A 13,423-nucleotide genomic window follows, 5' to 3' on the forward strand; every position below is an offset into this window, starting at 1 on the left:
GAGGGCCACAGGCTTCTGAGAGGCAAGATGTTCAGGAGTCTTTTCTGGTCCAACCTAGTTGGAGTTCTGAAGGCTTCTTTTATGCTCGTGGTCATCTCATTCTTAAGGGTAGGGAAGTTTTCTTCCAGGATTTTGTTGAAGATATTTACTGTACCTCTTAGTTGATATTCTTTGCCCTCTTCTATTCCTATTATCCTTAGGTTTGGTCTTCTCATTGTGTCCTGGATCTCTAGGACATTTTGGGTTAGGAGCTTTTTGGTTTTTGCATCTGCTCTGACTGTATTGTCTATGTTTTCAATGTTGTCTTCGGCCCCCGAGATTCACTCTTCCATCTCTTGTAGTCTGTTGGAAATGCTTGCATCTGTGACTCCTGATTTCTTTTTTAGGATTTCTATCTCTAGGGTTGTCTCTTTTAGTGTTTTCTTTATTGTGTCCATTTCCGTTTTAAATTCCTTCTTCTATTCCTTCATCTCTTTGATTCTGTTTTCTTCTAGTTCTTTGAGTTCTTTGAGTGTTTTTCTTGTTTCTTCTTTAAAAACTTCTAATTCTTTATGCTTTTCCTCCTGTTCTTGTTTAAGGATCTCTATCATCATCTTGAGGTAGGATTTCGGGTCTGAGTCTTCTTTTTCTGGAGTGTTTGGCATTCCGCTGTTTGTTGTGATGGGAGAGCTGGTTCTAGTGTTGCCAGGTTGTCTTAGTTTCCCTGGGGTACGTCCTTTCGCCTTCCTCTTGCCATCTTGTTCTTTCTCGCCTTTTCCTTGTACCTGGCCTGTATCCCTGGATTTCCGCTGTTCCTGGTGGTGGATGGTCCGAGCGCCTGTTGTGCACCCAAAAGCCACCGGCTGGGAACAGAGGGCCTGATGCTGGTTCCTGGGTCCCTGGATCAAGCCGGGCAGGCACACACTTTCTGAGTGCTCCGCTGAGATCTCTCTGACCCCTGGCCAGTCGGAACCCGTTCTCACCCGGTTTTCACCAGGCCTGTGTCTCTGGGTCTCCACTTTTCCTGATCTTGTTTTCTATCTCATTGATTTATTCTCTGATTTTTATTTTATTTATTGCTGTTGATTAGGCTTAGATTTGGTTTGTTTTTTTTTTAATTTTGAGTTGCATCATTAAGTCATTTGTTTATGCTTTTTAAAAATATTTATTTGTTTATTTATTTATTATAAGTACACTGTGGCTGTCTTCAGACACACCAGAAGAGGGCATCAGATCTCATCACAGATGGTTGTGAGCCACCATGTGGTTGCTGGGATTTGAACTCGGGACCTCTGGAAGAGCAGTCAGTGCTCTTAGCCATTTCTCCAACCCCTTTGCTTATACTTTTAATGATTTTTTAATATAGGCACTTAGAATTATAAATTTCTCTTAGGATTGCTTTCAGCATCTTCCAGAGACTTTCTTGTGTCGTGTTTTCTCCTTCATTTTGTTCTAGAAAAATTTTTATTTATTTAAAAAAATTTTGACCCATTCATAATTTAGTAATGAATTATTTAATCTTCACAACTTTGTATATTTACTAGAAATTTGTTTGCTGTTGATTTTAAGTTTTATTACATTGTGGTCAGATACTATACATAAAGTCATTTAAATATTTTGAATTCATAATATTTTTGTCCTTGGATGTGGTCTATTTAGAGAGGCTTCTATAATCTACTTAATAGTGTGTGCATTTTTTGGCAAATGAGTGGAATATTCTGTATCTGTTAGGTCCATTTTATGTATGATGTCATTTAATTCTGATGTTTCTTTTTTTATTTTTTTATTTTTTTGTCCAGATAACCTGTCTATTGGAGAAAGGCAGGTATTGAAATCACTTGCTACTAATGACTGACTTTAATCTGTCTGTGTCTTTAAATCCAGTGGTACATTTTAAAAATATTTATTTATTTATGTATATGAGTATACTGTAGCTGTCTTCACACACGCCAGAAGAAAGAATCAGATCCTATTACAGATGGTTGTGAACCCATGTGGATGCTGGGAATTGAACTCAGGACCTCTGGAAGATCAGCCAGTGCTCTTAACTGCTGAGTCATTTCTCCAGCTCTAAGTAGTACATCTTTTAAAGATGAAACGGTATGTCAGAGCTTGGTTATCCTAAACATTTATGTTTAGGATAGTCATGTCTTCTTAGTTAACTATTCTCTTGATGAGAATGAAGTGTTTCTCTTTATTGCTTCTGATTAATTTTAATTTGAAGTCTATTTTGTCAGATATCGGGATAACAATGCCTACTTGTTCTGTGGTTCCATTTGATTGGAGGATGCTTGTTTATTCTTTAAGGCAGTTTTATCTTGAAAGCCATGTTCCTTGTAGACCATTTTGTTTCTTTATCCATACAGTCAGCCTATGTCTTTTGATCAGAGAGTTGAGGCCACTGGTAATTAAAAGTTGTTATTGAAACACGTTTGTCAGTTGTGATCATGGTGTTGTTGGTTTTCACTCTTATTTGTATTCTCAGTGATATTTTGTGTTTTAGTAATCACGGACTGGATTTTTAATTCTTTCCATGGTCTATTAGCTGTGCTCTTTCTTCTCTTCAGCCCAAAACATTGCTTCCTATACTTTCTTTGTGTTTGGTTTTTGAGGTGTAATTTTAAAATTTTATTTATTTATTTTATGTATATCAGTACACTGTAGGTGTCTTCAAATACCAGAATTGGGCATCAGATTCCATTACAAATTGTTTCGAGCCACCATGGGGTTGATGGAAATTGCACTCAGGACTTTTGGAAGAGCAGTCAGTGCTCTTAACTACCAAGGAGGCATCTCCCCAGCCCTTTAGGTGTAAATTTTAAAAGATGTTTATATCACAAAATGTTTTTCTTTTTCCTTGCACTGTGGCAGACAGTTTTTCTGGGTATATTAGTCTAAGTTTTCCATTATAGTCTTTTAGGACTTTGAAAGCATTGCTCCAGACTCTTCAGGCTTTCGAAGTTTCCAGAAAATGTCTGAGTTGAGAAATCAGCTGTCTAATAGGTTTTCCTTTATATGTGATTTATGTTTCTTCTCGATATACTTTCTGTTGTGTATACTTAGTGTTTTGACTATAAGATGCTGTGGGGATTTTCTTTTCTGATCTTGCTTATTTGGTATTCTGTTTGATTCTTGTGTTCTTTCCTTAGTTTGGAGATGTTTTCTTGGATGATTTTATCGAAGATCTGGTCTGTGGCATTAATTTGGGATTCCTGCTCCTTTCCTATGCCTGTTAGTCAAAGGTTTAGTCTTTCACAGCATCTCACATTTCCTGTATGTTCCATTCCTGTTTTTTATATTCCTTGCTTCTCTGGTTTAAATCTTCTGCTTTCTCTTTGAGTCTTGATGCTCTGTCTTTATTCTACTTACAAGACTTTCCTTTGAGTTTCCAGTTGGGTTACTAACTTTTTTCCATCCATCTTCATTTCAGCTGAGGCCTCTTTAACATTCTTCTCTCTTTACTGAATTCTATACTTGGGTCCTGGACTGCCTTCATCATCTTTGTCAGCCGTATCTTGTGTCTTCTTGGACATCACTCAGGCATTTATTCTGCTTAAGTTCGTTTTTCTTAATATTATTAAGGTATTTCTTTGTGTATTCTTTATACTTCCTAATTATTTGATGAAGTTCATGATTGGTCTTTTAAATTCTGTATCTTGAGGCTTATCCAGGCAATTCTTGTTGGCAAACACTTTTTCATCCTTCCTTTCTTTCTTTTTCTTTCTTTTTTTTTTGTGCCAATTTATATTCCATGTTACTTATTTTGGGTCCCTGTGAAACAATGCTATATTCTCTACTTGAACTGACTTAATCCACCTCTTCAATGGTGGGGCCTGATGAAGCAGATGAGGGGAACCCCACCAGGGAAGCCACCAGGCATTCCCCCAGGCATGCCTCCAGCACTCTGGTACAGCTCTGTAATGATAGGGTTTCAGACATTCTCCTGTTCTTTCTGCTGATGTTCAAATTCTTCCTTCTCTGCAGTCTGGTTTTTCCCAGCCAGCTGATGATGTCATTGCACTTGTCAAGAATCTTCTGTGTGTCCTCATCGTTGATCTGCCTTGAAGTTTCTCATCTTCAACAGTTGCTTTCATGTTGAAGGCATACGACTCCAATGATTTCTTGTAGAAAACCTTATCTCTCCGCTTCTCATCCTCAGCCTTGTCCTTCTCAGCTTCTTGGACCATGCGCTCAATATCCTCCTTACTCACACGGCCCTTGTCATTGGTGATCTTGTTCTCCTTTCCTGTGCTCTTATCTACAGCAGAAACATTGAGGATGCCATTGTATCAATGTTAAAAGTAACACCAATCATCGGAACCCCATGGGGTGCTGGAGGTATGCCTGTGAGCACAAACTTTCCGAGTAGGTTGTTGTCCTTGGTCATGGCCCTTTCACCCTCATACACCTGGATGAGTCCACCCGGCTGGTTGTCAGAGTAGGTGGTGAAAGTCTGTGTCTGTTTAGTAGGAATGATGATATTGCGCTTGATTAGGACAGTCATGTCTCCACTGGCAGTCTTAATACCAAGGGAAAGAGGAGTGACATCTAAGAGCAGCAGATCCTGAACATCCTCAGACTTGTTTTCAGATAGAATGGCTGCCTAGACAGCTACACCATAGGAAACAGCTTCATCAGGGTTAATGCTTTTATTCAGTTCTTTTCCAGTGAAGAAGTCTTTCTGAATATTAGGATTCTGGTAGAACCACCCACCAAGACAATATCATGGATCCATGACTATCTAGCTTGGCATCTCAAAGGGCCTTTTCTACAGGGTCCAGTGTGCCATGGAACAGGTCAGCATTCAACTCCTCAGATTGAGCACTGGTAATGGAGGTATAGAAGTCAATTCCCTCATAGAGAGAATCAATCTCAATACTGGCCTGGGTGCTAGAGGAGAGAGTGCACTTGGGTCACTCACAGGCAGTGTGGAGACACCAGACAGCTTTCTTGTTCTCGCTGATGTCCTTGTGCTTTCGCTTAAACTCAGCCATGAAATGTTTGACCATTTGATTATCACTCTTTTCCACCCAAGTGGGTGTCTCCAGCTATTGATTTGACTTAAAAAAATATCATCCTCAATAGTAAGGATTGACACATCAAAAGTGCCATCTCCCAAGTCAGAGATCAACACAGTCATTTCAGCTCCAACCTTCTTTTCTAAGCCATAAGCAGTAGCAGAGGCAGTTGGTTCACTGATAATTCGAAGTACAATGAGCCCAGCAATGGTACCAGGATCTTTTGTTGCCTGCTGCAGAGAGTCATTGAAGGAAGCTGGCACTGTGACCGCGGCATTGCTAACAGTATTTACCAGGTGGGTTTCTGGAATTTCCTTTATCTTTGTCAGAACCATTAAGGAAACTTCCTCTGGGTAGAAACTTTTTGTCTCCCCCTTCTATTCGACTTGGACCTTGGGTCTGCCTGCATCATTCACCACCATGAAGGGCCAGTGCTTCATTTCAGACTGAACAACAGCATCATAGAACCTACGTCCGATCAGATGCTTGGCGTCAAAAACTGTGTTGGTGGGGTTCATTGCAACCTGATTCTTGGCCGAATCTCCAATTAATTGTGCTGTGTCAGTGAAAGCAACATAGCTCGGAGTGGTGCGGTTACCACCTTTCCGTGCTGGGAGACACCCACACAGGAGTAGGTGGTGCCAAGATCAATGCCAACTGCAGATTCCTTAGACATGGTTGTTTGCATGTAGCCCCGGCTGCGTTGACAATGTGAACACACAAATGTCTGAGATCTGGCTCCATGGTCAATGAGTGTTGCCAAAAATTTCTACAGGACTCGTAGGTTTGTGAGAAAATACTGGATTGGTCATTCGTGCTTTTTGCCCTCTATGTGATCTGAGCATGCGCACTTCCTTTGTTAGTTCTAAGTCTGATATGGACAGAGTAGGCTGGAGCAGAAGAGAGAATGTGCAGGTTGATTGGGTCTAACATTTGAAAAATGGCTTCGGTGGAGTGGAGTCAGGTGCACAGAGGGCTGGTGTACAGGTTGAGCCTCCTGGTCCAGACCTGGAGTGTTGGAGTAGATCTGGTTGGTTAGAAAGGTTGGATTTGGTATTGGAGGAGCCTGTGAATTTGGAGACTGGCAGGATTGGGTCTCAGTGGAAGCCTAGAGGTTGGTTATGACTCCAGCAGAGTTGCAGGGTCTAGACCAGGGCACTGGATATGACAGATTGGGGGGGGGTGTTGGAGGGGAGGGTCAGGAAGACGCAGTGGGAGATCCTGGGAAAACATGAGGGGAGGGTCAGGAAGAAGCAGTGGGAAATCCTGGGAAAACATGAGCAGGATCTGTCTGGTAGAAAGGTTGGACAGATACTACCTTTGCTCTTTTAATAAGAGTTTCCACTTTTAGAAACTAATGGGGTCTTCTGAGAGCATCATTCATCTTATCAAAGATGGTACCTCCTCCCTCCTCCCAACAATCTAATTATTACACACTAGGTCCTATTTTATCCTCTTCTGCCTTCTTCTAATCTTTCTCTTCTTCTTCTAGTTACTCCTCTTTTTAGCTCCTTGGTTCTTCGATGTTATCTTGCCGTGAAGCCTGGCCTGGCTTCAAATGTGTCATCCTCCTGCCTGAGCTTCCCAGAATACTGAAATTATAGATACGCACAACACCTGGCCCAAGCCCTATCTCTTTGAGTCTGACCATCTAGAAACAGGGAGATCAGGAGTTCAAAAACAACCTTGGCTATGTGGAGAGAGTTCAAGTCCAGCCTAGGCTGCCTAGGTTTCAGGTTGCCTTTTCAGCAGGGGAGTGCTGAGTCAGTTTGTCAGCACAGTCTGAAAGTCTCAACTCAGCTTGGAGGAACCAATGATTTGGAGTCCTGGATGTAGCCCTACTTCATGGGACTCTGACTCTCCTGTCAGAGACAGAAGCTGGGCCTATCGTTTCTGTGCCGAGGTTTCTGAGCAAGTACCAAAGGAGACATAATACTTGATGGCAGTTCATTTACATCCAGGCATTTCCAAATGTAAAAGTACAGTGAGAACATTGCGGCAGACAAGGGCCTCTTAACCTCAGCCACAGCTTCCCACAAGGCATCAACCCCAAGGTTATAGAAACCATGGGCAAACTAGAAACATCTTGGAGCATCAGTAGATGAGGGGAGGGTAAAAGCAAGCAGACAGACAGACAGACAGACAGACAGAGTCTCTGTCTTTCTGCATTTACTTTTTTTTTTCTATTCAGCCAACTTGAAGATACAAACCCTCACCAATACATTCACTACATTTGATGATGAACTAATTTAAACCAACCCCAGGAACTGTCCCGCAGGACACAGGAATTCAACCTCAGTTTAGAAAATCCCCAACATCTGACGCAGGAGGATTTGCGGGGTTAGTGGAAATTGCTTTCTCCCGCTGGCCAGATTACAGACTGCAGCTTCATTTTGGCAGGGTAAACATCCTTCTAATAACAAACACAGCAATGGTGCCTTAAGGGAGGACGGACGGCAGCCCCTCACCTTCTCACGGCTTCTCGGGAGAACCGTTTGATTTGGAAATCTATGTTGGTTGTCCAGAATAATGAAATTTGGCGTACTCCTTTTGTGGTGGGGGTGGGTTCTGGCTGCTGAGAGCGCAGTGCACTGGCCGGGAAGAGAAGTCCATGAGCCGTCTAGGAAAGGCAGGTGAGTGACATGGAGGCGTAGGCAAGGGGGAAGAGCAGGTTCTCTGTGGTCCAGTCTTAGCAGCATTGCCAGATCCGCGAGGGAACACCTCCGCCCCTCCCCCTTCTCCTCCTCCCCTTTCAGGAAGCTAAAATGGTGTTTTCCGTTGTAATGGTACTATACTCGATAGTATTAGCATATGTTTAAACTTTTTATTAATTATCTAAAAATATTCTGGAAAAGAGATTATTACGCATTGTCTGAAAACCGAGGATGAGATCTGCACAGACTCTCAAGGGACTGATGGGAGTTTTGATCTGTGGGAATGACTTGCAAGTAAATAAGATTTCGGTTATGGATGCAGGACTCTTTTCGGTGTTCTTTTAAAAACGGTTTACATTGGGATGTATCGCCAGCAGCATTAGTAGTTCTTTCCTACCTGCAACCTGGGAGGGGTTAGGTTGGTACGTGCCGCCCGCGCCGTAGCTGCTCACAGATGGAGCTTACCAGCTAGGGACCTGGCCTTTGGCCTCACCTATCTCTAAGGCCACATGAGCTTGGCTGCATCCTTACACAGACCCTCCGGGCTTCAGTCAGTAAGGCAGGCACTGGAGACAGCCAGGCCTCACACTCCTTCACTGCTGAGGAGACAGATGAAGAGAGGACATCGTTTGGTCATCAGCGTTAACTTCCAGTCGAACCAGTTTTCCTTCTACGTGGATGTAAATCTGTGGAGTAAGAAAGACCAGCTAACGTGAGGGAAGTGTGTCTCTCAAAAGTCTAGATCCATAGGCCCCTGTCTTGTTCCTCTGTGCTCCCTTCTGAGGTCAGAGTCCTCCCCAAAGCAGACTCACAGCTCAGATGTGCTCACTTCTTCAGTTTCTGTCTGCTTCTACAATGTCTTTAGACTAGGTTCTCAGACATCCTGTGGCCACAGCAAGCCTTGGGTACTGAGGAGGACCGCTGTGCCCAGAGAGAGGGTTAGCAACTGCTTGGGCACATGGAATTTGTGCAGGGATGTACCCACAAAATGCAGGGATTCTTTGACCCAAATGTGCTTGTGGGAATTAAAACTAACTAACACTGCTAATTGACACCAAAACCTTCTCAGGCTTTTCCCCAAAACACAATTAGAATGGCAACCTGCCTAGAGAAGTCATAAAGACTGCATTGACTCTTTTAGAAAATTAGTTTTAATTAAGACTTAAAAATTAGTTTCAAAAATTAAAGTATTATAAATTGATTATTAAAGGGTATAGGACATTATATAGGCATACATGGGGAATAATTAAATCAGACTAGTTAACATATGTGTCACCTCAGGTACTCAGGACTTACTTTTTATGTTTTATTTATTTACTTTATGCGTATGGGTATCTGTCTGTATGTCTGTGTCTGTGTGTCTGTGCACCCTGTGTGTGCTCAGTGCCACAGGGGCGAGAAGAGGCACTGGATCCCTGGGACTGGAGCTAAAGATAGTTGTGAGTTGCCACGTAGATACTATAGTCTAGCACTCTGGAAGAGCAGTCAGTGCTCTTAACCACTGAGCCATCTCTCCAGCTCCCTTAGGATTTTGTTTTGGTGAGAAGACACAAAATGAACACTGATGGAAGCCTACAGGACTTATAGCTGCAGCCACCTTGCTGAGTAGTATTTCAGCACGACGCGGTCTGCCCTTCCCCTAACATCTCCAAACTTGAGCAACAGCCTTCTGCGGTCTCCCGTGATTCACTTGTATTGAGGTCTGTCTGGAAGTGAGATGTGCAGTCAAGTGTTAGAAGTTACGCCTCAGAGTGTAGGGTCTCACATCTGCAACGGCAGCACTTGAGAAGTCAAGGCAGGTCACCCTCAAATACATGAGGTGGAGGCCAGTCTGGGCTGCATAAAACCCAGTCTCAAAGCAAACCAAGAGGATGGGGTGGGGGAGGAGAGATAGAAAGGAAGCAGGAGAAAGAGTGGGGGTGGGGTAGGGTGTGGAGACAGGAAGATCTCTTCCTGGTATTTAAAAGCAGAGGATTAAATTTGGGTCAGATTTTAGGCCTATGAGGGAGACAGAGAATATTCAGCATAGGCATTTGTCTTGTGTCTAGCCTGTTAACTTAGAACAACGCCCGCAGGCTTGTCTCTGTAGTCACACACAGCAGTTTCTGTAATGGGCTGACTACTGTCCTGTTAAAGACACACACGTCCTCTTCACTTGTCCCCATGGACACTTTGGTTGGAACTGTCCTTGGCTGAACAGTGTCATGGTGAACGTGGAGATGCAGACATCTGGTCAGAGCACTGAGTTCAAAACTTTTACCTGGAAGCACCAAAATATGGCAGCCATGACAGTTCCCTGCGTTCTTCGAGGAGCCTCATGGTTCTGTGAAACAGTTGTATGAACGAACTCACACCCTCACCAGCAATGCACACAGGTCACCCTCTATTCACACCTTGCTCACACTCACTCTTCCAGATCCCACCGGCCACTCGGATGGCTCCTTGAGAAAGGGAAAAATGGCAGGCAGGGCCGTGTCTCCGCTCTGTTTGAAATCCAGTCATTTGCTTTCTTCCTGAACTGAATTTCCTGTGAGATTTTGGTGGCGCCCTTCTCAGATGTAGGTTTTGTCCATAGTTTCTCCAAGCCTGCAGGTCACTTTGTCCCCGAATTGCTCCCTTCACCGTGGAGAAGCTGTGAGTTCGATGTGATCGCCCTGGTTTTGCTTCTGTTTCGTGAATGTTTGAGGTCGCGTCTAAGACACCCTCATGAAGCTCAGCGGCTGAGTTCTCGACCTGTTGTCTACCCGGAGCTTCACTGTTTCAGGCCTTACGCTTAAGTCTTTCACTTGTATTCAGTGTGAGATAAGAATCCAGTGTATTCTGCGTGTGGATCTCCAGTGACCCCAGCCCTCTATGAAACAGACTCATTTGTCTATTGTGTGCTCCCGGCGCCTTTGTGCAAACCTGCTGACTGTGAACGCAGGGCTCAGGATGGGAGCTGCTGCTCCGTGGCGGAGCAGAGTTCACAAGGATTTCTGTTCTGTAGCCATTATGAAAGGATTGCTTTACTGGCTTCTCTTTTGTGCAGAAACATGCTTTCATGTCCTCTAGCTTTGCTGCACGTATCATTTATTTATTATTACTTCTGCAGGTTTGAGTAGACTCTGGGGTCATAGGAACACGTTATCATCGAACAACATCTGCTCTAGCTAAGCGCTAACACATAGTACCTAGCTAAACAGAAACCACAGAGTGAAACAGACTTTCTTTTTAAGGTTACTTTACAAATGTTTTCATTTCTTATGATGGAATGGAAGACACACATGGGGCTTTTCTTTATTCTGTGGATATGGTTTTGTAACTTTATTGTATCTAATATAAGTTTGTCAACATATTTCCTTATTTTAAACCTACAGAATGATCATTTTACTGGATGCATAATAATGTATAATATGGCACTATTTAAGCATTAATTATTAACATTTGGTTTCTTCCTATTTATTATTACAAATATAGTTTTAAAGATTTATTACTTATTATCTTTTGTATACAAATGGTTTACCTGTATGTGTGTATACATGTATGTGTATATGAATATGTATGTTTATATATGTATGTGTGTATGTATATGTATGTGTATGCACATATGTATGTATGTATGTGTGTGTATATATATTGTCCATAGAGATCAGGGACTGTATTGAAGGTTGTGAGTTACCATCTGGTCCTAGGAACTGTTGGGAACTGAACCTGGATTTCCTGCAAGAGCAGCAAGTGTTTCTAACCACTGAGCCATTTCTCTAGCCCTTACATTACAAATATTATACATGGTTGTTTAGTTAGGATAAACTCTTGAAAGTGTCCTGGATCAATCAGGTGTGGCAGCACACTCCTTTAATTGAAGCACTCAGGAGGCAGAGGCAGGAGGATCTCTGTGAGTTCAAGGCCAGCCTGGTTTACATAGTGAGTTCCAGGACAGTCAGAGCTACACAGTGAAACCATGTCCCAAAATAAGAACAACAATAAAATAATAAAATAAAGACTGTCCTGGATCAACTAGCGTGTGGACAGTTAGAACTCTAAGTAAGGTTTGGAGATGTTTGAGTGAGTGAAGTCTCTTGCTGCTAAGCCCGAGGAGCTGACTTCTATCTCTGGGTCCTGCACAATAAACAGAGAGAAACAGCTTCTGCGGGTTGTCCTCTGACCTCCACATGTGCACCATTCTGTGTGTACACGCACCACACACACACAAATAAGTAAATATAATAAAAATTAAAATTCTAGGTAGATTTGGTTACATTTCTTTACAAACAGAAAGTAGATCATTTTATATCCCATCATCCAAGTGAAATTTCGTTTTTATGTAGCCTAAATTTTTAAAAGACATGTCACCCAGATTCTAAAACTCTCTCTGAAGGCACGTCGACATGAGCTCACTTTCATATCACATAGAGCGAAGTTTCTAGAACAGACTGATCCATACAGTCTTTCCTTTTGTCATTGGAAGGCTGGAAACATTCATGTATTACAGGCCCTGGTGATGCTAGGCAGGCCCTGGGGACGCTAGCCCAGGCCCTGCAGTATGAGTTCATCCTACCAGAGGTCAGAGGCTGCTAGTTCTATAACTTCTGGCCATTACTAAACCCTTACATCCTATGAAGCAAGGAATCCAACCGAGTCTACGGAATTTCATCCCAGAGAGACCAGATTTGTTAACATACCAGGAGACGTGGGAAGATAGGTGGGAAGGGTTCCAGAAGGGAGACAGAAAAATAAGCAGAGGCTATACTTGGAACAGGTGAGAGGTTGTACATGGACCAGAACAATAGTGAATGAACAGGAAGGGAGAGATGGCGCCCAGAGCATTTTGGAACTGCCAGGATTTGCATTAGGGTAAGAAAGTAGTTTCAGGTGAATACCCAGCAGGCATTTGGGTTGCTTGTCAGGGGCAGGAGAGCAGGAAGAGTGGTGTGAAGAAAGGACACAGCCCTGCTTCATGTAAAGGCTGTGAAGAGACACCACGCATCTTCAGGTGAGTATAGAGAGCGTGATCTATAGGTGAGTACAGAGATAGGAGAGTGATCTAGAGGTGAGTATAGAGAGAGTGATCTATTGGTGAGTACAGAGATAGGAGAGTGATCTAGAGGTGAGTATAGAGAGAGTGATCTATTGGTGAGTACAGAGATAGGAGAGTGATCTAGAGGTGAGTATAGAGAGAGTGATCTATTGGTGAGTATAGAGATAGGAGAGTGATCTATAGGAGAGTATAGAGAGAGGAGAATGATCTATAGGTGTTTATAGATACGTGAGTATAGAGATAGGAGAGAGGTGTCAAGGACACTAGGAAGCATATGGTGACGTTCACATGTTTGTTATAGCAGTTACTGAGTGGACATTCACCGGCCTGTGTGTTGGCCTGCGTTCTGGAGGCTTTTCACGGAGATCTCTGTTCTGGAGGCCTTTCACAAAGATCTCTGTTCTGGAGGCTTTTCACAGAGATCTCTGGTCCGGCTAGGTGGGCGGATTCGGGTGAAGGGGAGAGAACTCCAGCAGGGAGGGCGAACTGCTTCCTCTGCTGCTGGAGCTGCTCCGCCTCCATTTCTGCCTCTGAGGCTTTCCCCTTGAAGCACCTCTGCTCCAAGGCCTCAGTCTGAGCCCCAGGAGGCTGAGTAGCCAGCGAGGGGTGCAGGGGAGCTTCTGGCAGTGATTTCAGGAGAGCAGATCCCTTCCCCAAGCGGCAGTGTTACATTCTTATGACAGAAACTCACAGATGATAGGATAATTCCTGCACACCTTTATTCCTTCTGGATAGGATTCTGGTATACAGTTTGG

General features: G+C 43.2%; 1 protein-coding gene and 1 pseudogene across 2 annotated transcripts in view; one reads left to right on the forward strand and one right to left on the reverse strand.

The window, feature by feature from the left end:
* Positions 1 to 3,786: 3,786 nt before the first annotated feature.
* LOC308437388 (heat shock cognate 71 kDa protein-like) lies at positions 3,787 to 5,685 on the reverse strand (annotated as a pseudogene). Its single transcript has one exon. The product of its transcript is annotated as a heat shock cognate 71 kDa protein-like (transcript).
* A 1,822-nt stretch (positions 5,686 to 7,507) lies between these two features.
* Positions 7,508 to 13,423, forward strand: part of GABRR1 (gamma-aminobutyric acid type A receptor subunit rho1) — a gene marked incomplete at its 5' end in the record, with an annotated part of 30,808 nt that continues 24,892 nt past the window's right edge. Inside the window, 2 exon segments of the mRNA XM_080938543.1 lie at positions 7,508 to 7,525; positions 7,527 to 7,630. Of these exon segments, the coding sequence (XP_080794669.1) occupies positions 7,508 to 7,525; positions 7,527 to 7,630 (122 nt within the window).

Source organism: Micromys minutus (assembly GCF_963924665.1).
Source record: "Micromys minutus genome assembly, chromosome: 26".
NCBI lineage: Eukaryota > Metazoa > Chordata > Mammalia > Rodentia > Muridae > Micromys > Micromys minutus.